Raw genomic sequence first — 24448 nt, forward strand, 5'->3', positions numbered from 1 at the left:
CCACTCTAATTAAGGATCTGTAAAATGGGTTTGGAACTTTGTTCTTTTGCAGTTTAATTCATAATAGTGGTATTGAACACTGTTGGTGTTTATAATCTGAAATTTTCTTAAACTCTGCAGGAAGCAAAGGATGACCACCAGGAGTCTAATCTGTTTTTCACTGTGTTAGTAGTGTGTGTAGCTTTTTTATGAAAGAGCTAGCATTGTTTTTTTCATTTTGTTTGTACACCAATTATAACAGCCTTTACAATTCTTTTATGACATAACATTTCAATTCAAAACATTTGTTTAATTGCTTGCAAATAAAAGGCTTTTTAAAGTGTGCATCTGGGTTCAAGGTAGAAACTTTCAAAATAGAAGTCCAAAGCAAGTTTTCAGAGCTGCTTGATAGAGACAGGAAGTTATTTCAGAATAACTGAAATAATTATGAGCGTATGATGGCCTTTTCTTTAGGAGTTGTGTGTCTGAATTTTTTGTAGTCCTATTTCAATGGTATTAATGAGATACTGAATCTCTTCTGTGTCGACAAATGAATGCTTTATTTTCCCCTGTGGATTTTTTTTATGTTCTGCTAAGCAGCAGGAAAGTTGTTTGGAAAATCAGTAAGAAACAGCTAGAAATGCATGATAAACCAACATTTTAAAAAATTGTGTGTTGAATCAAAATTAGATACTAAACCCCCAAATCATATATATTTATTCCTCCTGAGTGTACGGTAACTTTGACTAGTAGGGTGGTGGAAGTGGACTGGTAGGCAGTAAACCTCAAAATTGTTGGCAGCAAAAAGGAGAGTAAGAAATGAGAAAGTCTTGAAATTATAGTTATCTAGATGGCTTGGAAAGATAAATCATATTGCATAACTGTTTATATGGAGAAAAGACACTCTGAAAGCAGTGCCAATGATGGCATCTTACAGAGGTTGTGTTTCACATGCTCCATAGATTGTTCTGGTGGTAGTTACAGAAGCTGCTGGTTGCAGTTACTCATTTATTCCTGTCAAAATAGGTAGGAATTACCTGAGATACTGGTGTAACACTTCTAAATGCTCTGACTTTGTAGGTTCTAAGGTACGGTTACTATAAAGTTATAAAACAGTTTGTGTTCTGCACATCACATAGTCTTGTTTAGTTTTGTGTTCTGTCCTCTGGTGTGACTTGGAACAAGGCAAAGACTTGCACAGGTGCTAGATAGAAGTGTCTTAAATTATTTAAAGGAGGACGAGTTGTGCTGTTAGAATCTTGGGAGAATTAATTGTAAATCTGATGCTATCAAGGGAATATGAAATGTTCACTGCTAGGTGTAGAGTTCTGATTAACATCTTTGCAATACAACAAAATCCTGAATACCTCTGTGTATTTTGTATACAACAGTTCTTCATTTAGCAGTGTTGCAAATGTGTCTGTTGCATTTTACCAAACAAGTAAGTTTAAGGCCTGTGACTTTTTTTTGCCTGTGACTTTTTGGTTTACTTTCTAGGAGAGGAGTCCTTCCCTCTTTCTCATCTTTCAATTCCAGTTTTCATTTACGTTTTCAAATGAAACTTTCTACCTTTTAATAATTGATGGAATGTATTTTAGTGTGCTTGTTTATTGTTGAACTTCAGTTAATATTTCAAATATTCTATACAATTTCTTTATAGAAACGATTACAAAAAGAGCTGTTGGCATTGCAAAATGATCCACCTCCAGGAATGACTCTAAATGAAAAGAGTGTACAAAATTCAATCACACAGTAAGTATATAGATATATACTGTTACATTTTTGCTTACAAGCTGAATAGCGTAAGTAAGGAGAAATTCTCGGCATGCCACTTCACCACTTAATCCAAGTAATATTCTGATTTTATGTTTTTAGTCTAGGGAGTGAAACATTGTTCTACTTAATGAGCGTATTGTAATAATGTGCTGGACGCTCTCGGGAACTGGATAGTGAATTCATTTAATTTTTATTAGGCATTTAACTGTTTAACAAAATGTCAATTGGTAAAAGCTTCTGCATATTTTAGAATAAAATAATTTAGCAATCTTTCATAGCTACTAACTTCTGAAACCCCTCTAGATTTATTGAAATAGTGGAGTAGCTGATTTAGTTTCTACGTTATTTGCGTTGAGTATATTTCGTAGCTGTTAATTTCCATTACCTTCCTTCTCTGAAGCAAGTAGTGGAAACTTCTTAAAAGAGTAAAGTTACCTAAGTACATTTGTTTGCACTTTCCTCCCTGCTGCACTTTTTTCTGTGATTAGTGAAATGGAAAGAGAAACACGGTTAAATATTCTGTGTTCTGCCCATTGAAATGGACAGTTGTTCCTGGTATTAATTTAGACTTTTTTTTAATTGAAATAAAAATATTTAGACTGTGTTGACTTTTCTTTTAGATAATTTTCTTTTTTTAACTTTCTCTAAAATTAAACTAAATCTTAGCAGGTGTAAAAAATTTATAAGAGTATGAATTTCAGACTGTATGTTCTGGACTACATCATTGATTGATGGATCAATTTAAACATATAACAGAGAGCTGACTTTAGTACTGCTTCACATGTACATTTTTGGTGGTGGCACTCAGACCATGTTACATGAGGCTTTTCTGAGCCTTGTATATACTGAGTTAAACACTTCTATTTTTAAATGATGCTTTTTTTGGTGATAGGTCATGCAGATGAATATGACTAAAACACATTGAAATATCACTTTCCAGAATTTAGTACAAATATTAAACTGCTGTACAATTGCTGAATTACAGCTTGTTTCTTGCTTTACTTTGGGTTTTCTTTGGGAAACAAAATACTTAAGTTTTCTGATAAAAGAACTCAATCTAATATTGAAAGTTTAAATTTAAATGTTTCACTTATTTAAACAAACAAAAAAAAAACCTAAATGAAAGCTTACAACGAATGAAGAGATGGAAAAGGAAAAAAATATTGTGGGTTTTTGTCTTTTTGTGGATTTCCATTTTTCTTAGAATGTCTCTGTTTCCAGAGTACTACCTCATTGTTTTTCTGCTATATACAATTTTTATACCTTTCAATACCTTGCAAATAAAAACTTCCTTTTTACTGTCATGCTAGATTTTGGAATTGTCACTGTGTAAGAAGCTTCCTGTCACAGGCAGCATTGTATATTTTTCTCTTTGAGGGTTTTTGGTGCCAAGCAGCATGTTCTGAGTTCATTAATCAAGTTGCAGTTTTGAACTGGTGCAGTAAAGATTTGTGTAGCAATACTAGCTTGGGTTTGAATGTTGTTGAATAAAATAGTTGGATCCCACGATGTGACTGGGTCATTTGAAATGTTAAGCAGTCATCTGTTTTAAATACACAAGGATTAGAAATTTGAGGTGGCTAAACCGTAAAGCGCACAGAAAAGATGGGTTCTAGTGATTCCTTGACCATAAAAGGAGCAATGTCCAGGCAGAATTATCTTCTACTTAGTAAATGAAACTGTTTAAAAAAACTTGAAAGTGGAAATTCTGAATCACAAGGACTAATAAAGCTGAAGAGTGTTGGTGCATCATGTATATAAATGTAGAATCAGAAGGCATAGGAAGAGATGAGTGATATGGAGTGCAGATAGATTAAATCTAAGGAGTCTTTGTATAGTTAGGATGTGGAACACTAGTACAGCCATCACCATGCTACTGCTGAGATGCATTCCTCCTGAAAAGTGTGACAGCTAGCCTTGCAGTAGTGAAGCAGCTTTTCTCAAAAAAAAAAAAGAAAAAAGAAAAAAAAAGTCATAGAGGGGTATATAGAAAATGTGCAGGGCTTAAATACACAGGGGGACTATATATAACAGGAAAATGGAGAGCCTGGGAAGTAGGATTATCAGGACTGCCAGCTGGAGGAGATGTTGACTTTTCCGAATACATTGCTGTTCTGAAAAAATCTCATCTTAAGCCTGATGTGAATCTGACCTGAGTATTTTTGTAGTGTCTTGCTGAATCTTTACTTTGTTGCTCGAACATGTAAAATTCAATCAAGGGTGAAAGAGAAATGGGGAAGTGGTGCTGCAGAGGGTGGTGTTGAGTGATCAACAATAGAACTCCAAAATGACAGAAGTTAGATAGCAGCAGAGTGTTGCTGTAGGTGTTGAACCACATGCAAAGCATCTGTTTTTGACTGGGTTAAAAAAACCTCAACAACCCAACCCAAACCAAACAACAATAAAAAACCCACACCAAACACCCCCCTGCCCTCTGCAGAAGCAGAGGACAAAGAATACTGTGATGCATTGAGGTGTTCTCTTTATTACAGTTGTAAATCATCCTTTTTAGTGTGGTGTTGTTTGTTTGGTTTTTTTTTTTAAATTTTCTGTGACTTTTTCATTCTTATTAACTACTAACTTTTCCAGTTTTGGTACCACTACCTGCCAGGGTTATATACAGTTTAATTTCTGATTTTTTCACAGATGTATGTGCAAGAGGAGCATTGCCTTTCCCCCTCGGTTACAGATTTTGATAAACTGTATTGAATGTTTCCTTCACAGAAAAGTAAAACAACATGAAAGAGACTGTGTACTAGTTTATTTCCTTCCAAACCTGTTTCTGTGTTGTAATAAACTTTAGAACAGATCTTTTGTTTCAGCTTTGTTGTCTCACATTAACAGCCACTTTATTTGGAACCGATGGGCCTGTGTTGAGTTCAAGACATAATTACTTGTATAACTTTCAGCACTATATCAGTGCCTGTATGTCAAATACCAGGCTTGTTTCTTTCAATTGTAGTCTTGATGTGTTGTTCACGTTTGTGATTGTTGTGATACTAACGGAGAGTTCATAAGATTTCTGTGATTAGTAATTGATTTGATTAGTCCTGTGCTCCAGGAGTAAAGTTACGATTTGTCAGTCCACAATACTAACAGTTTTTTCCCCTGTTCCTTAGGTGGATTGTAGACATGGAAGGTGCTCCGGGAACACTATATGAAGGGGAGAAATTTCAGCTTCTATTTAAGTTCAGTAGTCGGTATCCTTTTGATTCGCCTCAGGTAACCGCTTTCTTCCTTCTTGCTTGATGCTACCTTTAGGTTATAGCTGTGTGACACATGCTGAATATAAATATCATCCACATATCCTAATGTGAGGTTTAGTTACTTTAATTTGTATTAAATACATTGTGCAGATGCTTTTTCTTTTAAAAATGACTGTAGTGAGGTGTAGTGCTCTGACGGTTTAGTTGGTTTCATAGGAGATGAGAGCAGTGTAAACTGGAGGCTTCTTTGAGGCTGATACTCTTATCGCATGAAAAAGCAACACAAGCTAAAGTGGGAAGATCTTTTACTGCAGTGTAAGAGCAGAGTAAACAACAAACTGGTTTGTTTTTAAGCCTCTTATCTTCTCTGCTGCCATTGTTAATACAGCTGGAGAAATATTGTGCTTGTCTTATGGATTGTCGTAGATACATGACATGTTTGAGAGGCCCCAGGGATCTAGGGGTTATAACTGAGGTGTGAGATAGTGTGTTGCTTTCATGGCAAGGTAAAGAACTGAATGGGCAGCAATACAACTAGGTTGCAGAATGAGCTCTGTACATCCACCCCTCCGTTACCTGAGGGAAACATTACAAAACGTAGGTGGCAGGAATAGTGTTTGGCTGTCACCCCTGCTTTCCTGAAGAAGGAAGAAGAGAAGCAAGAGTGCCTTAGTTCTTTTCCTATATGTTTCAGCTCAAAGGTCCAAGAGTAATCTCTGACACTTTTCTCATTGGTATTGAAACTGAAGCCTGGACCTGTGAGAGACACTTAAAACGATAAACATTACATATTTTTAGGCACTGTGATAAAAACTAGAAGGCTGACTTTTTTAGTCTTAGGTTTTAAGGAACAAACCAGCCACCTGTACTTCTGCACCTCATGAATAGACACTTCCATTTGGTTCAGAGTAGGTACTGTTTGTACTCATTACCCAACCTCTCTGTGTGTGGCTCTGTGCAATTTATTGTTAAACAGCAAATTAGATCTGTACATATACACTGACTTCTAGCACAGAAAACAATTAAGAATTGAAGTACTGTATTGTTTGTTTTGTTTATTGATCGTTGTAGATGGCTAGAATTTCCATATATTAAAATGCTGCTGTGCATTAGTTAGTTGTATATTACAAACCTCTGGGTCATGATTCTCTGCCGTGTAAATCTACTTGCTGTGAATTGACAGTTTACGCTTCTGCTGCTTAATCACTTGGTTGTTTTCTGCCCTTAAATGTATGTTGTCTATCATAGTGTGCATGCTTCTACTTACCTAGTATGCTTAGTTCTGGTTTTCCTATAAAAGGAATACATTACTGGATTATGAAGGTAAGCTCTTCAATGCTTAAAAAGTACCAGTTTGAAGACCTGTGAAAGATTGTTCTGCGTTCAGTTCTGCTGCTGCCGTAAAACTTACTTGCCATTTGGCAGATAGGTTAAGCTCTTTAATTTCAATTTCCTATGTGATGGTGTTGCTTCTTTCTTGTAGTCAGTGATGAGGTGTGTTGTGTACATGTATACCCGTTTGTACACCTATCTATATAATTTAGGAAACGAGGCTTCTGGGTAGTATGGTTATGAGTGTTAGACATTTATTATGTCATTGCCTAAAAGATGACAGTGGTTATAGAACCATAGGATTGTTTAGGTTGGGAAAGACCTTTAAGATAGAGTCCATCCATTAACCTTATGTTGCATAAGGAACTCAGGAGGCTAATGCTGCTATGAAGGTTTCACTTTTACTCCGTTTCCTCTGGTCCTGAGCCAGCTATGTGTTTGACCAAAAACTTGATGTCAGCAATAGTTGTCAAATTGCTATTCTTAACCATTTTTTGACTGTGATACTGTCTTTCAGTAGAAAGGAATTAAGGTTCTAGATGCGGTTCTTCCATAGTTGTCCATGTCAAGTAAAAACATATTCCATTTGAAATAATGATCTAAAATTACATCCTCTATGGTAACATACTTCGTGTACAAGTTCTTTATTTTATATTTAGTAAAACTGAGGCATTTTACTCCTCATGCTGGAACGTGAATGAGTTGTCTGGAACTTAAATATCTATTGTGTCCAGGTTTATAGAAATACTCATTTGTGAATCTCATTATCGTTTCCTGGTGTATAACATTGTGGCTTATAAAATTATTACAATTCAGTGGTTTGGCTAGGCAGCTGCATTCCTTAGGACACGAAAGACTGAGGCTGCAAGATATAAAAGAATTAGTTTGATGTCTTTATGCTGTTACCTTTGCATCTTTCTATGCTGTATAGATATTCATAGAAAAAAGCCCTACATTGAACTATTTATTTAACTTCATCTTCACTAGCTATTTAGGCTTCCATTGGGCTAGTTGATCTTTCAAGTAATAGTTTCCAAAAATGAATGAACCCAACATGAAGTGTACTATTTAGTGTAAGTGAAAATGGCAGATCCACTTAAATAAGATACTGTCTTCCCAAAAGCAATACAGTCTTATTTTAAATATGGACAATAAGTTACAATTATGTTTGTTGGTGTTTTTTTTAGGTCATGTTTACTGGAGACAATATTCCTGTTCATCCTCATGTTTATAGCAATGGTCATATCTGTTTATCCATTCTAACAGAAGACTGGTCTCCAGCGCTCTCAGTGCAATCTGTTTGTCTTAGCATTATTAGCATGCTTTCCAGCTGCAAAGAAAAGGTACGGACTTTTTTAGCACTGTTGGAGTAGAATAAGTACGAGTTAATAGTTTTATACTTTGCAAAGTGAGACTTTCATTTCTCGAATTCTAAAATAGGCAAAACTACTATATTTACATTTCTGCTACTGAAAAAATACTAAGCTAGAACTGCAAAATAAACAGTGTGGTAAGTACTTTGTCACTGTTTTCATGGTAACCTGGTGATATATCAGTACTGGAAAAGAAGTGAACGGAACCCTTCTAGTTGTACTAATTGTGAAGGTAAATCATGTTTTAGGACAGTTCTTTGTAAAATTGCTCTGTCTTTAAAGGCAGTGCAAAATGGCTACTGAAATGTCTGTAATGCAGATGTTTGTAAGGCTTTGCAGCTGTACTATTTCAGCAATCTCAATCACTTTCATTTCAGGAAAGGAAATGGTGCTAAGCTGCTTTTTTTGGTCATGAGTGGCACTAATATCTTAGACCTTTTTTGTAAAGAGTCTAACCTTTTACTCTCAACCCTTTCTTTCGCAGTGGAATATCTGTGGAAGTCAATGTGGTCAGAGCTTGTACATCTGTGCTATCCAAACACGCCTATTTATGTCACATCTCTATCAGTCCTAGTCATGTGTATGTGGTAGAAAAACATCCCCAAAATGGCTTTGTATTGTATCCTATGACTTTGGTTTTGCATAATGACTATACTTATGAAGGAAGCTGAACAATATGAAGTATTGATCAGGTATATGTTTAAGTTCATTTTTTTTCACCCACTTCAAGCTGAGACTTACACATGTGAAATTGGATCTAATATCAGAATTAGATTCCAAACTGCAATGGAATTTAATTTGGGGTTTTTTGAACAACAGCTGTTCCTTTCTTGCAGGTTGTTTTGTTTGTTTTTTATTTACTCTATATATTTCTCCCCCTATCTATCTCCAAACCATTTGCTATTTTTCATTATTTTTTCATTTAAGCATATCTCCAGTAAGAATTGTTACCTGAATCCTGAAGAGATTTTTCTTTACAAAGGTCTAGCTGTGCCTGTTACCTCATTTTCACTGCATTCATGTGATAAGAGTTTCATAAGCTTACTAAATGCCTCATGTATTACAATATAAGGATTATTTGATTATTTGTAGGTCTTTTCTTCTGTTGCAGAGGCGACCTCCAGATAACTCATTTTATGTAAGAACGTGTAACAAGAATCCAAAGAAAACAAAATGGTGGTATCATGGTAAGTATTTAACTAGGACCAGGAATTTTGAAGTTTTTTTTCAGGCTGAAGGCAATTAAAATGTAGGAAAGTAGGATAAATACATTCAAAGCCTTAAACTCTTCTTTTTTTTAATTTCAAAAATTTACTAAAATCCTGTTTCTGGAATACTGTGCTGTGATTTTTGTATATCACGTTTTAATAATTCCTGATAGAAATTTAAACAGCACAGATTTATATGTTTTAAATTGTAGGATTGAGTCTGAATGAAAGTTCTTAGTCCATGACAAGTCTTAAGTTTGTGTTTGGGTAAGGTCCATAGTAAAACTAGGTTTAGCTCTAAACTCGGAGGTTTTTCTTGTTGGTGGTAATGCTTCCAGAGCTTTTACAGTGATTAAAACGTGCTTGTATGTTTGTAAACAGCTATGGGTTTTAATAGAGTTCCACTGTTAATCAGAATTTCCAGTGTGGAAGGTTGACTGACTTAAAGGCTCATAAGAACTAATAGTCAATAATATAGTAATAAGATTCAACATGATAAGATTACTTGATAAAAAAAATACCGTACTGAAATTGCTACGTATAGTGTCTATAGTGCTAGTGTTGTGTTGGTTTGGTTGTGTGTGTTTGGGTGGGTTTTTTATTTCTTCTTTCCGTGGGCTTTATCTCTGGCTTAATACTGCGTGGCTTCTTCCTTCTGTCTCAAAATTTGTCATCGCCTTTCTTCTGCCCAACATGTGTTATCCTCTTCTCAGAGCTGTGTGTGCTTCTCTACTGGTGAGGAAAGAAAGAAGGAGAGGGTAGAGATGGGCTGTGCTTTTCTTCTCTCCTCTCTTGTTGGCCAATACTTTCTTTGCTTTCCCTAGGAAAATACTTTACAAATGGTGATCATTGGAAGCCCGTGTATTTTGGGAAGGGATGTGTTAGAGCAGGTAATACTGTATGCTAGGGTGGTGCAGGAGGAGTTGATCCCATCACTGCCTTGCGCTGAAGGCTCCACCATAAAACAGCCTCTCTTTTTTACTGCTTCTGCACACCAGCACATGTTCTATCCCCTACATGAAATGAGACCAGGTGTTTTGAGACAGCAGGAGTTAATGACTGGAGAGGAAAATGCCAAAGCCTTCACCATTAGATTCTTGAAAGCCCATGGATGCCTTAACAAGAAAAACTTGCTGAGACCCATGTTTTTTTGATATGATAATGTAACAGAATTAAACTCTGTTCTCACAGTACTCTTAATAGTATCTCTAAAGCAAGAGTACTTCAGTAACAGTAAGAGGAATGCTGCATGTCGTGGGATGGAGGTATTTAAGAAACTCAGGACTGCTTATTGTGTGTTGTACATTATGTTGTTTTTAAAATTGATTCCAAGAATAATAATCATATTGCCTGCAAGATTGGGTTTTTCATCCTCCCCAGATTATTTAGTAGTCACTTTCTCTTTCTGTTTTCACACTATTGTAATGTGTTTGGTGCATTTCTAGTTTTGCTTTCTCTTTATTGGCAATTTTGGGAGAGTTTTTATTAATTTTTTTTTTCACTTGCCAGTTATTTTTAGAGAGAAGTAAACTTCCATTTATTGGCTTTATCCTGTGATTAAAATACGTTCTGTCTACTTTGAATTTGTGCTAGTCTCATTTTGATTTGGGATAGAAGTCTATCAAGGAGAAAAGTCTACAGATATTACTTAAATTTCTTATTCATGAAATTCAATTTGAGTTAAGCAAAACACCAAAAGAGTATGAAAATAAATGTGGGTTATCTGACTGAAAGTTGATACATAATTGTGGCTCAAAACTGTCAAGCTTCTTATAGTCCACTGAACGAGTCAATTACTTTGAAGTAACTACACAATGGCTGTTTTCTGAAAGTCAGAAAACCCTACCCCTCTCCAAATGCAGAGCAACCTAAAAACCAGCCTGAGGCAAATGAAAATGGGCCAGTTCATTTAAATAACTCTTACTGTTTTGCTTTGTAATATTTTCATTTGTTTTTTAACTTCCTTTTTAAGTACTAATTACAAAGGTGGTCATGATTAAAAGTTCATTGGACTTCCCCCACACCACTATATTATTACATTAAAAAAATAAAACATGTCTGATGTCCATTGGACATAGAATTTCTTAAATGCTAGAGGGTTTTTCTTTCAAGGTTTGCATGCCACTTGCTCCTTCTCTCAGTAACAAATAATTTCGTTTCTCGGCTGTGGACAAAAAACGAGTGCAAAGGCATGGCCTTTACATTTTCAGTGTGTTCTTAATGGGTTTGAAGAAATGGTGGGTTACACTAAAATGGGAAGTGTAGCTTGTCTGCTAATTTTAACCACCTTTCTCTGGAAAAGAACTGTCTTCAACACTGTGTACACCTGAGAAGATTTACAAGCCCTTGGAATACATAATTCTGTCATCTTCTTTTTCTGTTTGTGCCTCAACCAAAGTGTCATATATCTGATCTTGTGGTTTAACCACTTTTGAACTGGGTAAATTAGGGGACAAAACCTGATCCCAACCAAGAAAGGAAAGCAACTGTCCAAGGGTAACTACTAGGATAAATAAACACCTGTTCTAATACAAAAACCTGTGGAGGGGGGTGCATTGGTTTGGCCCCTTCTTTTGTCAGCTAGCCATTGGACTGGCTTAGCTGTAATGTGAAATTGAATCGCCATGCTTTGAAGGGAAAGGAGGAAGGCTGTCATCACTTTTAATATATGCATTTGAAGGATTGTTTTGTTTCCAGGAGGTGTCTGGAATTTATTTAGCTGGGAGCAAATAGTGCATGATTGGGAGCTGATGTAAAGCAAACCAATATAAACACAGAAGGATAAGTGGCGCTTTGAGATACATTCTGATACGTAAACATGTGTCTCTACGTTTAGCTTATTGCAGTTTTTAATCTCTCATTTCATCCCTGCCCCAACAAAGTAACTTAACTCCATACGCAGCATTAAGGAGCCTTGTTTGCTCCAAACTGATGTCCTTGCAAGCCCTGTTTCAAGATGTCTGATCTTTGATAATTAAAAATATTTCTAGATTGTCTGTCTTACCCAATGTCTGCTTCAACTGTACACTGAATTTCACGTCGAATTTCAATCTGAGAGTTGATCATGTTGTGTTAAAGACAGAGGACATTCCAGATAGTTTCATTGGGCATCCAGGGTAAAAATGGTTTCCTAAAGCTGTTGCCTGGCTTTGGTGTGGTCAGGAGGTAGTTTTTTTGTGAAAAAAAGAGGGCAATGGTGTTTGTTTTCAGCCAGCACCTCCTTACTGCTTTGGGGGTTTTGGGGAGGTTTTTTTGGTTTGTTTGTTTTTTTTTTCAGTAGAAAGTGTTTTCTCCAATATTTGGTCTAAATTTTTAGTACATGGTTTAAATACTCCTATCTCTCTTGCATCCTTGTCCAATCTTTTTTTACATGAACAGTACCCTACTATCAAAATAAAGAGGGTTTTTACATGTAATACAATTGATGACATAATGTTTTCCAGTGAGAATGCAGAATTGTTCACTGCTAGTTTATATACGCTAAATCTGTAAACAGTAAAAATACTGTTTATGAGGCTAAATTTTCCAGGTGTGTGAGGTTACAAGTAAGTGCATTAAAAACAGCCAGACAGTAAGTTTGCTTTCTATTAACGAACTTAATATTTACCGTTACCAGATATACTGCAGGTTGAGATATGGAAGAGAAAGTCATAGAAGAAGAATTTCAAAGACAAATATTTACTTCTAACATTAGAGCATAATGCAGAAAGATTGGCATAGAATACACCTTTTTGTAATAAACCTGAAAATAACTTACATTCACTAAATTTTAGATACTGTGATTGGACAGAACTTAAGATAGTCGGGTTATATGAGTAACCTATTATTTTTGCATAATTCTGTCAACTACAGTTAGTGTTGATTCTTGAAGTAAATGAATATATGTACATACATATGAAGGGTATGAAGGGTTGAGAATGCATCAGGAGAAGCCCGTTCTGCCAGCTCCTACCACTCGATATTCCTTATGAAAGCATTTCTCAATTTGATAACTGGTGTAGACCTGCTGTACTTCAAGGGGGCAAAACGTTGAGCATATTTGGTCTTTCACTTTCCTGGTGGATGGCTTTCTAAATATGATGTGTGGAAATCGCTGTCCTTTCAATGGAATATTTGCTAATACTAATATGCTTGGGTGATGTATGTGCATTTTGGGAGTTCTATGTTCGATATTCTCTTTTTTTCTGAGTATTCATTGAACAGAACCACAGAATTATTCTACTGGTGCGTTTCCACTGCATGCTACTGTCTAGGCTAGGAATTGTTTCTGCATACAGCACCTTGCTAATTTGGACATCGAATGTTTATGTGTTTTCCATAAATGCTCTTCTTTTATTTTAAAGATGACACATGTTGATGCCACCATTTTGTGATCCTCGTAGCAGAAGATAGTCCTACTGAGAAAATGAGCACTTTGATCATTCAGTCTTTGAACTTTAACCTTTGACTGGAAGTGACCTATAGGCAATGAAGACTACTTCCTTTGACTGCATTTTTACTAGTGTGCATTCTGGGCGCATGTTGATCGCTGGTTCAGTCCATGCAACTGACATGCTTTTATTAGTCATACAGTATTAATGCAGGTGTCCAGAAATGTCAGAATAATTCCATTATTTTTATTTTAAGCATTTGGAAGAATTCCAGGTCTTCATATATTGTGCAATAACACTGAGCTCCTTGGCGGTTTTGGTGCATCCATTGCCGGCAATGGACATTGTACCAGGGAAAGGTTTTGCTCCTGCCACAAAAAAGATTGATGCATGACAGAGCTTATGAAAGTTTCGGATGTATTTGGATTATAAGCAAAGGATCAACCATTACCTTAAAAGCCACCCCGGTTTTTTACATTTGGATTCTATGCACTGTGATCACAAAACTAGCAGCATGAGTTAACATGCTTAGCTGAAGGACTGTAATAAGGTCATTGCATATTTATTAAATTGTTTATCTGCTGTCAAATTGTTTTGACACGGAAGGTTTTTCAAGTGACATTGGCAGAGAGGTACAATGTTATCCCTATGGTGAAATAAAACTACTTTTTGTATATAGTTATTCATATCTCTGAAGCAAAGGTATGAGTAATTTAGGGTGAGTGATTTAACCAAGAATTTATTTTGGAGATAGGAGAGGATGGCAGTGATATAACTGAACTTGCTGCAGTCCGTAATGGGGCTTGTAATTTGTACTTTAGAGCTTTTTTCCAAATAAATTGCACACTGTTATTTCCTGCTAGCCATCAGCATGAGCCCTACTGCCTACACCAATATTTCATTTATTTATGTGTTTGAAAGCAATCCATATAACATTTTTTGTTTGCATTCACTGTTTCTTTTGTGTTGTATGTCATGTTTGAATGTTACAAAACAATATTTTGATTGAAAAGCTTTGTCAGAAGATATTTTCATGTAAATTATTTCTTTATCTTGTAAGCATCATCTTGTCTTTTAATCCTGTACTATAAAGAGAAAAAATACATTTTTGACAGAGGCTTAATGTTTTGACAAAAAAGTGTGGACCTTCTTATTTAAATAAGTTTAGACTAAAGTATATTTTCTTAATTTGCTTGTCCCACGCAGCCATACCAGGTTTTTTTCCAGGCTTTTACTTCACCAAAAAGGGGGAAGAAGCCTAAATCAGATTGATGTTTTTCTATGGAGCAACATTTATTGAAATAATAGTTGTTCTCACCACTCTGTAATATTTTGATACTTCAATTAGGTTGTCTTTTTAGGAAGCACTTTTATAAACTTAATACCTTTACACATATGCAAAATTTCTATAACTTTTTTTTACTGTTGCCTTATTGTTGCACTCAAAAAAAAAAAAATTCAAGCGGTTAATGCATGAATGTCTAAATCAAGTAACTACTTGATTTAAAAACAAATAAACAAAAGCCAAAAAAAACCCCAAACCCAACCCAGAATGAGTAACTACAATAACAAACAGAAAATTGCCTGATCAGTTTTTTTTTCTTACTGCTGTATGATAACTGACAAGTTTTATAGCCTTGTACATACTTCTCTGTTACCTAATGTTTAAAACATTTTAAAGAAGTATAGATGCTTAACTCAGGGTGGATAGAGTTCAGATGGATTTGCTTCAGCGAAGTATTTCATACAGTGACTGAATTACGGATATTGTCAGTGAAGTAAGGTTACGATATACTTCAGGAACTGCTATTTTTTCTACTGTACTGAAAATATCTCTTGGCCTTTAAAACTCAGTGGTAAAATCTAGCTTTGGATATAAATTTGATGTGTGTATGTATTTTCACAATGAGCCTTTAAAACATAGAATTCAGTTTCTTCTAAGAGCCAAAAATAATAGTTTTAAGCAAATGAAATAGTTCTGCTCTGACTTTGTTTAGCAAAATTTTATTGTTGTGAGTTAATCAAACTGGTTATTTTTGGATGTGGTTCATATGAAAGAGCAGTAATCTGGTACTTAATATGTATATTGGTGTTAACTGCTCTGTATTGATTGAAGTGATTTGACAGATCTTTGAGGAATTCATGTGTGAATGGTTCACATAATGGATATTATCAAATAGTCCACAGGAAAGAGACCTTATTGTTACACAAGGTAATGTCTCTGAAGAAATGGTTCAAGTACATCATCTCAGATTCATGTACCTTTTCTTTTCATATGGTGGCTTGCCATGCTACAATACATGTTTTCAGAGAAGCTTTATGACATGCTCTATGTATTTTGTTGAAGATGGGTGTTGTAGTGCAAATCATTATACGTTTTGTTGACCTATGCTATCACAGGGACTACAGTGAAGTTAAATAACCAAATCTATGCTGCTCTTTAATACCTGCCCCCCTCCCTCTCAATATACTCAAATCAAAAAAATGCAAGGTAGATTAGAAAAGAATGTACCTCAGGTCTTTTAGTTTACAGTAGAAGCTCCTCCATTGGTTCCCTTGTAGATCTGTGGGTAAGGTCGTCTATATACTGCTCAAGCCCTCAAAATAATGCAACTTTTCTGACAACGCTATGATGCCCTGAAATAGGGCTTGAATTAGATGAAAGCGGTGCCATCCTTTCTGTAGGGTGACCCTGGGTATGTAACTTTTTCACTTGGAATTTCTCACATGAAACGGTTACAGAATTGGCTTGAAACGATCTTGCTTTTGTTCTGTGTCAATGTTCATGTTTTTAAACACTTTGTTTTGTGTTTAGTGTCTTTATACTATAACACAATAAATTGTTGTTTTAAAATAGATTACTACCCTTGAATGGAAATGAAGTGTGGACCTTTTCATGGTGGAGTGCAGCAGCACTGTTTCTTACATTCAGCTACTCTTGAGACAGAACTGTCAGTAATTCCAAATGATGTGATGGATATCAAGGGAGGAAGGAATCTGGGTAATAGTGAGGTGCTTCCTCTTTTCTTCAGAGGGCATCTGTTGTAACAGCTGAAGGAAATGGTTTCTTTAAGAAAACCCCAAACCATACTAATATGTAGTGCTTTCATTTCTTGTGGACGATCAAATAGTTCCTTATCATGGTGCTTTGCTGTTTGACAAACACTTCAGGTATTAACTGGGGAGTTCCAGATGCAGGATTCTTGTTTGCTTGCAGTGGTGGGAAGAGAGGTTGCATTACTTCATTAGCATATGTCAGGACTGTTAAATGAAATTTCTGTTGCTTCAATCAGTAATTGCTTACAGTTTTTTTTATGCAAGAGATGATGACTTCTATTTTGGAAAAAGTAAGGCATTTCGTACCTAAAAACCCTATTTTGTGAAAAATTAAGTTTTTTAATTCATGCAAGTTATGAATACTGTTCTGGATTTTTTATTTTTAGTTATTACTTTATTTGAAAGTCTGACAAAATGTAGTTCACATCTCAGGTTTTAAAGGTGTGGTCTAAAGAGACCATAAAATTCCCATGTCAGTAATTAAATTTTAAAGATCAAATTATACCAATGGATATCAGGAAAAGTATAAATATAATTGATAACAAGACATTCCAGTCCTGTTCTTGGTGATTTTTTTTAAAATATGTAAATACTTATTAATGTGAAGTTTTAAAAATAGGGGTGGGGGGGAATCACCTATGGCACTCAAGTTTCTTAGAACATGTCCTGTTGATATTGAAGGCTTTGTGATAGTGCAGCTGTATAATTTCCAGCTTTGTTGGGGGAAAACCAGCATAGTTTTTGTCTCCTCTGGTAAAGCAATTCCATTATGTTGTGCTTGCACAGTCGCAAATCCTGATCATTCTAAGAAAATAGGTTTGAACAAACTTTCTTTTAAAACTAGTTACTTTTAATCCAGATCACTCAATCCAGTTTGGATTTGCTTTCATAAGTAGTGGGACCTGAACAGCTGAGTGTTGAACTGGATAAGGAGAATTAAGCTGCCTTGGTCATACTCGGTCTTCAGCTGCAGCTATACAGCAGGGTGGGGAGAGCGACTTGGGATTTGGTTTGTATGCCAAGTAGTTGTTGGCCTGGTGTTTCCAGGTTTTACATGAACTTTCCAAACCGTCAGGCTTTAAAGTACCTTAATAAAATTGGAAGAGTGGAAATATGAGCTGACTTTTACTATATTAAAATATAATTCAGAAATACAAATTTGAAAATACTTTGCCACTGCTTTTATTTCATTTTATTGATGATAAATGCAGGATGTTCTGTTCATTGGCCATATGTTTTTTCCTCCTGATTTTAAGTACTTTTAAAAGTAGCGTTGGAGGGGGTTTGAGCAATTGATTCAACTTAATAAATTCTTTCTGGAGCTACTTAAAGTGAGGCTTTTTAAAATTACAAAGCAAGAGCATTTTCAGTAACTTTGCAGTTTCAAAGTAATTGCTGTTATAAAGTGGCTTCCTTGAAACCGATGTGGGTTTCATTCAGATAATTATTTTGTATTTAAAAACCAAACTAAATGCACTATCAATTGACCAGGCAGTGTATGACATCGGTGTAGAGATCAGATTTATAAGCCTCTGTCCACAGTCTTTTTAGTATAATACTCCACAGGAGCATTTAAGACTTGTGTCAGTGATAGTAGGTTAGACTGTATTTAGCACCCTTAAATTTATAGATATATATGCTATCTGCAAGCGTGACTTTGTCTTTTGAAGTGTCGTTTTTCTCTTGACTTCTGCTCGTGGAAGAGCAGCTTACAAGAGACTGATTTTCTGGGATAGGAATCAGTGAAGAACCAAAACCAATAATGGTAGTCTCAAAGAAAGATGTAACAATCTGAAATCCCATTACACTGACCACAGTTGTTTCCCTTGTGCTGGTCTGCTTTTGGTATTTAAATCTCCACGATAAGATCTTAAAACTTAACGTCTTGCCCACAACAGGTAGGAACCTGTTCTCTTGGAGCCCTTTAGAGTGTTTTCTGCCAAGTAGGTCAGGGTTAAATCTGTTCAGGTGAACATTCTGGACCCTTCCTCATCCCTGGAGTGCTAATGTACTTCTCCAGGGCATTTTATCTTTGAAGATAAAATCAAGCAGGGTTCCTCCTGTTCAGCGTCTTCTCTTAGTTTACTGCTACTGAAAAGGAGGAATATGTACTCCTCCTTCCTTTTCAGCCTCATGATTCACATTCCTACCTTGCATCTAGTTTTATTAGCTTTATTGACTACACTGAGATGATTTAGCATGTTAAATCAGTAGGAAACTGTCTTGAGAAGAAAAAGTGAAAATATTTCTTAACCAGCAAATCAAGTCAACTTGCTGGATAATTAAGAGTTTCAGAGGTAGTGCAAGAAATGAAAAGGATTCTGCAGCTGGAGTTTGAGAGGTGATGGCTGAAACCTGATCTGTGTCTTTAGACTTTTCTGCATAATGTAGAGTGCTAGTAGAAACCTTGTTTTATGCAAAAGCTGCATTATGTGCTATAAGAAGCCTGGGAGCTGGAGGTCTGGACTCCCTATGACAGTCTCAGTAGGGGATTCTGTCTGTTGTAACTGTTTTCTAGTCAAAATTTTGAAGTTGTTCCAAAGCCTTGGAGTGATCTATTACCTCTCCATTTAGATGCCTTGAGTTTCTATGCCCAGAATATTTTTGGTTGACTTTTTGGGTATTGTTTCTTCAAAATAGCAAGGTTGCTAATCATTGCTCTGTGTGGATATTTTTGGTTAAGTTTTTATCAGACCAGCATTGTCAAACCTTCATCAAATACAGAGTTACAGAGTCGGTGAAGCTGCTCAGAAAATGCCCAGTTATTTTCCAAATGGCAGGCAATTATTATGCTACAAATCAAATATTCTTGAGATTAGATAGGAAGCCAAATGTGGTGCAGTCATCTTCTAATACAGAAAACACTTGAGACAAATCTCAGATACAGATCTCATTTGTGTGCGTAAAGAACAGGACCTTTGCACTGTGGTAGGAGGTTTTCAAGATAAAACCGCACTATTCCTTGTCTTACCCCTTCCTCTGAAGGGCTTGTTCAAAAGATGGATGAAATCTGGTGGTTTTGATCTCTGTTGTTTGTACTGAGTCAGTAAAGAGTGTGTGATAGCTGTCATTCTGACCGGTGATGAAGGATGAATAGCTCTTATTCATGTCTCCAGAAAACATCCTTACCTGTATTTCAACTGCACAAAATAAAGTACGTATGTAGACAATTTACTGAAGGTTAGTACTCTGAAAGTAGCAGTATAGGAAGTACAGATCACTAAGTAAACAAGTCACAAAGACTGATAAAGCACCCAATCTCCAGATGATTTAGAGTGTATTGAGCCTGAAGTCTTGATCTGCATAAGGATTTAAATTTAGGAGGAAAAAAGAAATTGGGGGCATCACCTTGCACTAATGTGTTCTGTATCACGCTGAGTTTTGGACTGTAACTCTTTTTCAGTCTCTTAAATATCTGTGCATTATCATATGCCTCATGGGGTAACTTCTGTCTCCAGCATCATGCTGGAGTAACAGACTAATTCAGCTTCCTTGAACAAGTAGTAGTCCGGGCAGTCCTGTGTTGGGAATGATCTTCCAAGCGCTCCTGCAAATTGTGTTGACTTAACACAGTGAGGATGCCATATGGAGATAAGCTATGGATATGGAGATATAACATATATGGAGATAATACAGTGGGGTGGGAGGGAGAAATGAAAGGGGGAGCCACTAGTTCTTGAGGGTAAGTCGACAGATTTCTGAAGATTCTCAGAGAATGGTGGTGCAGTGGGTTTTTTGTCGCTTTTTGTGTGTGTGTGTGTGTTTTTGTTTTTATGAAGAGCACATCAATAATTGCACTGAGCTGTAATTCTGATGTTACGAAGTTCCTCGAAAATGGAAGAGGGCAAATGCAGTGTAACTATGGTCATGATGCAACTGAACGATCAAGGTCCTGTATGAAAACCAGGGTCAGAGTTTGTTGGGATATGCTATACAAAGAAAAACCACTGGTCCAATCAGACTTTACAACTGAGAGGATGGATAGCCCTCTCCATGAGCTGAGGTAATAGGTTTCTTTTTGCCTTTGCAATAATGTTTCCAGAAGCCCTAGTAAACTCGGAGCAAAGCAGACTTCATACTGTGCCTGAAGAGGTTCTGAAGTCTTTCAGGTGAGAAATAGCCTTGGTATGGTACTTTGCTATGTGTCTCCGTAATTCTGAAAGTTCCTTCTGTGAGCTTCCTTGCTTTCCTTAGTCTGTAGGAATAGAAGAAATCATATCTGGATATTACTCGTATCATCTTGGTATGTCAGGTACTTGTAGGGAATGCTATATAGAAAAGCTTGTGATGCGTCTCCATAAAAACTTCTCTGAGTACTTACACTCATCTGAATGCCTCATCTACTTCTATACTTTCACCATCACCTACTTTTTAATGTTGGGTGTTTAAACTCATTTCTGTGCAACACTTTGAAAGTAAGCATTGTAAAGGCTTATCATTTGGATGTTGATACGAATCGCCATTTAATCTGGAAGGCAAGTTTCCTTATGTTAGTGACCGTAGCATGCAATATAGTAAGGTTTAGGTGTTCCTGAATAATTTCTGAGATATAAATCCATCTAAACGTTTTCTCCAGTATTGGGTGTACCTGGGTAAGTATGACAAGAGTTGTCTTGTGCTAGCCAGCCCAGTCTGGAGCATCCCTCACATTTAATGTCTCGGGATTCTATCTGATTGGAAAATCTGTGGTGATCTCTGCAGAAGCTGATTCCATACTGTGGTGTGAGATGGCTTTCTATGCTTTTCAAGGCAGATATTAATGTACCTTCCTTGATTTTGAGTGAAGGGTCCTGTCACTGTTAGGAGTTTGTTACAAGGTAAAGCTTTTTTTTTAATTGAATTTTTGATCTTAAATTTACAAAGTATTATTCCAGCATTTGGTCTCTGGAAAGGAGTCCTCCTGCATGGTCTGCACCAGAAAGCTGCTTCTGTCTTACAGCTTTATTTCTTGTTTTGGTCTCCATGATAGTTTTATGTGTAGGTACATACTAAAGATGGTTAATAAATCTTGCTTAGGCCATGCATTAATCAGGGTTGATTTTAGTGTACATCCACACTGATATGTATGTTCTATTTTTTACCATCCTTAATACAGTATTAAGGACATTATTATTTATAGCTTTTCATTTAAAATGCAGGTTTCCATCAACTTTTATGTTTTCATTCTTTGTTTTCTTAAAAGCAAAGATAATGCATTAAAAAATAATCTGGAGAAAAGGAAGTGAGATTTTTCTGCTGTGTGTCTTGAAGTGGAAATTTACAGGCAGCCTCCCTCCAAATTTGGAATTTATAAATTTATAATCTGTTTTTTTCTGTTTAATTTTTTCTTTTATCAACTGTGTATATGAAATAATAATATACTGAGTTCCGTAGTGAACTATGGGTGTAGTGAGGATGCTGATTAGAAAATCTTGGGATGATTTTCATTTATCTGTAAAGACTCAGTGCCTTGTAGATTGCTTATGTTTTTGTCTTAATATGGCTTTGAAGAATGAAAACTTTTTCAGACATGGGGATGTTTTGCTAAATTCTCTGAAGGCACTTGTGTACTGTACTTGTTTAAACTTCCAGAGAAATTGAACAATGTATCTGTCAATACACATTCCCTTTTTAAGAATTTTTAATTGTTGTTCAGGTAGTAGGTTGGTACTATTCTCTCATTAAATCAGCACTGAACGTCTCAAAATATGTGGGTGTTTATTCTTGCTTTAATTGTCAAATTTAGCAATTTTCAACTGTCACAAAAATAATGCTTTTGGCAAATTATTGGATGAGTGGGAAAAGTCTGGCTCATCGAAGTGCTATACAGTAACATTTCTGTAGAGACATCCAGTTAGTGCATTTGTGTTAATTCTCAAAATATTCTAGAACTCCTGTAACCCCCAAACTCCCATTGCCCTGGCATAGCTAGCACATAATTGCAAACTGATTTGGTGACGATGCAAGATAAGGTTGTGTTTGTTTTTTATTAATGAGATAATGTTGTGTTGACTGTTCATTTAAGAAAAAACTGTAGAAGTTTGAACTGCTGCAAAATGTACTGTTGATTTTATTACACCTTCATACAGTAATAAAATAGTCCAGCTGTTTTTGTCAATTACATACATGACAATATTTGTGCTTCATTACTGCCAGTTAATAATTTTATTAGCAGTCGTTGTTCCCCCCAATATTTACTAAGGGTTGGGGACTTAATTTTGACGGGATGGACAGTGAAATGATCTGAAGCCAAACAGCTTTAACCAGCTTCATCTAACAAGTATTATTTGTCTCTTTCAGAATACATTCTTATGCTATTATTTCACTGTCGTCCTGTGAAAAAGTTGCAGTGCTAATTGCTATAACATGCATAATATACAGCAAACTTCTTGCATGGTAGACTCACTTAGAAATGGCTACTTTATAGGTGAAACATAGTTAAATTGCATTTGGTATCAGTATAAAATGCATAGATTCTGTATTTTCAACTGATGGAATACCTACTGCTCACTCAGTAACACTTAACATGTTTTGAAGCTGTATGTTGCTGCTGTCCCTCAAATTGGCACGCACCTAGTTGCTCTAAGAGCTGTCACTTAGAAAATTGGGCAAACTGAGGCTGAAGCTAGTGTATGCTGGCAGGAGATAGTACTAATGGCAAATTGGAGGCATTGGTAATCCTCTAAAACAAACATCATTTGAGTGACAGTGCTGCTGGCTGTCCTTGGTTTTAGTGTTTCCATTCATGAGATTCTATATTTACAAGCACATTTAAGCAATGCTTTAGTGTTGTTCCTATTGACTATGATAAGCTCTTTATGTCGTTTACTGATTCGTGTTTACAGTACTAGTAACTTCTGAAGCTTTTTTTTTCAGGAGGTGGAAGGGGGGGGGCGGGGGTGAACCCTTTTTCTGTATGTAAAGCCTCCATAATGCTGTGTACAGAGAATTTCTTTCTCTTTTTCTGCTTGCTCTTTGACTTCATTTATATCCAAGATAGTTCTTGTTCAAAGAGAACAATCATTTAAAAGTGTAGTTATTTAATAAAGGTTTAATTTACTGTATAATTTTATAATCTTGCCCAATTGCCCTAAGTAATTTTTTTTACTTCTACAAAATGGTAGAAATACAAGTCCTTCCAACTTGTTGCATTTTTTCCACTATCCTGCAATAAAAGGATTATTTTAGGAGGATTAGGCTTTATTTGCCATGTATTCCCTACCACACCAGGGTAGTTAAGATAGTGAAGTACACAGCATGTTTTGTAGCAGTGTAACTTACATAGTTGAATGGAAAAGCAAATGAATTGTGCAGAATGGAAAACGCCTTTCTACTGATTTAATTCTCTCCAGACTGTGTCCTTTTACATCTACTTAACAGTATCGGGTACATTTAATGCCAGTACAAGAATGGGTTTGGCAATGAGTGAAATATTCAATTTTCATGTCCAACACTGGCCTTAAGTTACTTCAAGATTTAGAAGGCTTATCCCGCTTTCTCCCATGACTAGTCCATGTGACCTAGTCTGTTGCAGTCTGCTACTTGAAAAGTTGTCAATAGGTTTGATTAGGGACAATCTCTCACCAGCACAACTGTGCCCATAAATGTACCTGGTATCGACACCGAAGTAGAGACAGACCAGTGCTGTTGCTGGTATAGCTTCAGTTGTGTTCGAAGTGTGTTGCTGTAATCTGTGCCTGCAGCAAGAGGCACTAATGAGAATCCAAAGCATTTCAAGATAGGTGTGATGATCTGGTACAGTACTATCAATGAAAATAGAATCGTGTCTGGACTTGTTTGAAGGCCTTTCTATGTAGTCACACTGCTATCAGTAAAGCAAATCCCAAACAAAAAAAAACAAAAAACAAAACAAAACAAACCCAGGCTTGTAAACAGGAATTTAATCTTACAGAATCTATTGCTCCTTTGGACTGTAATTATACTTTGGCTTTCTCATATTTCTCTCTGGGGCAAAGCCAGTGTATTCTCATGAAGTAGCAAAGCCCAGTAATGCAGAAATGGGCCATTTCTAAATGTCTGTGTGCTTTGTAATGGAAAACCAATATGCCGTGCTCTTCAGGTTGGTAGTTCTGTTGTTATTCTTGCTAATTCATCAAACTGTAGTTAGACTTGCCTTCACTGCCTGTAGTAATGAGTTTTGAAGCCCT

At 36.1% G+C, this 24448-nt stretch overlaps 1 protein-coding gene across 4 annotated transcripts in view; it reads left to right on the forward strand.

The window, feature by feature from the left end:
* UBE2W (ubiquitin conjugating enzyme E2 W) overlaps window positions 1–16100 on the forward strand; it is a 32711-nt gene extending 16611 nt beyond the window's left edge. For 3 of the 4 annotated variants that reach the window (XM_055799199.1, XM_027791977.2, XM_005229905.4), the window contains exons 2-6: window positions 1640–1731; window positions 4875–4977; window positions 7481–7636; window positions 8778–8853; window positions 13218–16100. In XM_055799199.1, the coding sequence (XP_055655174.1) occupies window positions 1640–1731; window positions 4875–4977; window positions 7481–7636; window positions 8778–8853; window positions 13218–13231 (441 nt within the window). In that variant the 3' untranslated portion in view covers window positions 13232–16100. Of the gene's footprint in view, window positions 1–1639; window positions 1732–4874; window positions 4978–7480; window positions 7637–8758; window positions 8854–13217 lie in introns of those variants that run through there. The other variant, XM_055799200.1, reaches the window with a different exon arrangement.
* Window positions 16101–24448: the final 8348 nt, after the last annotated feature.

The sequence above is a fragment of the Falco peregrinus genome, chromosome 3 (assembly GCF_023634155.1).
Source record: "Falco peregrinus isolate bFalPer1 chromosome 3, bFalPer1.pri, whole genome shotgun sequence".
In the NCBI taxonomy this organism is placed as follows: domain Eukaryota; kingdom Metazoa; phylum Chordata; class Aves; order Falconiformes; family Falconidae; genus Falco; species Falco peregrinus.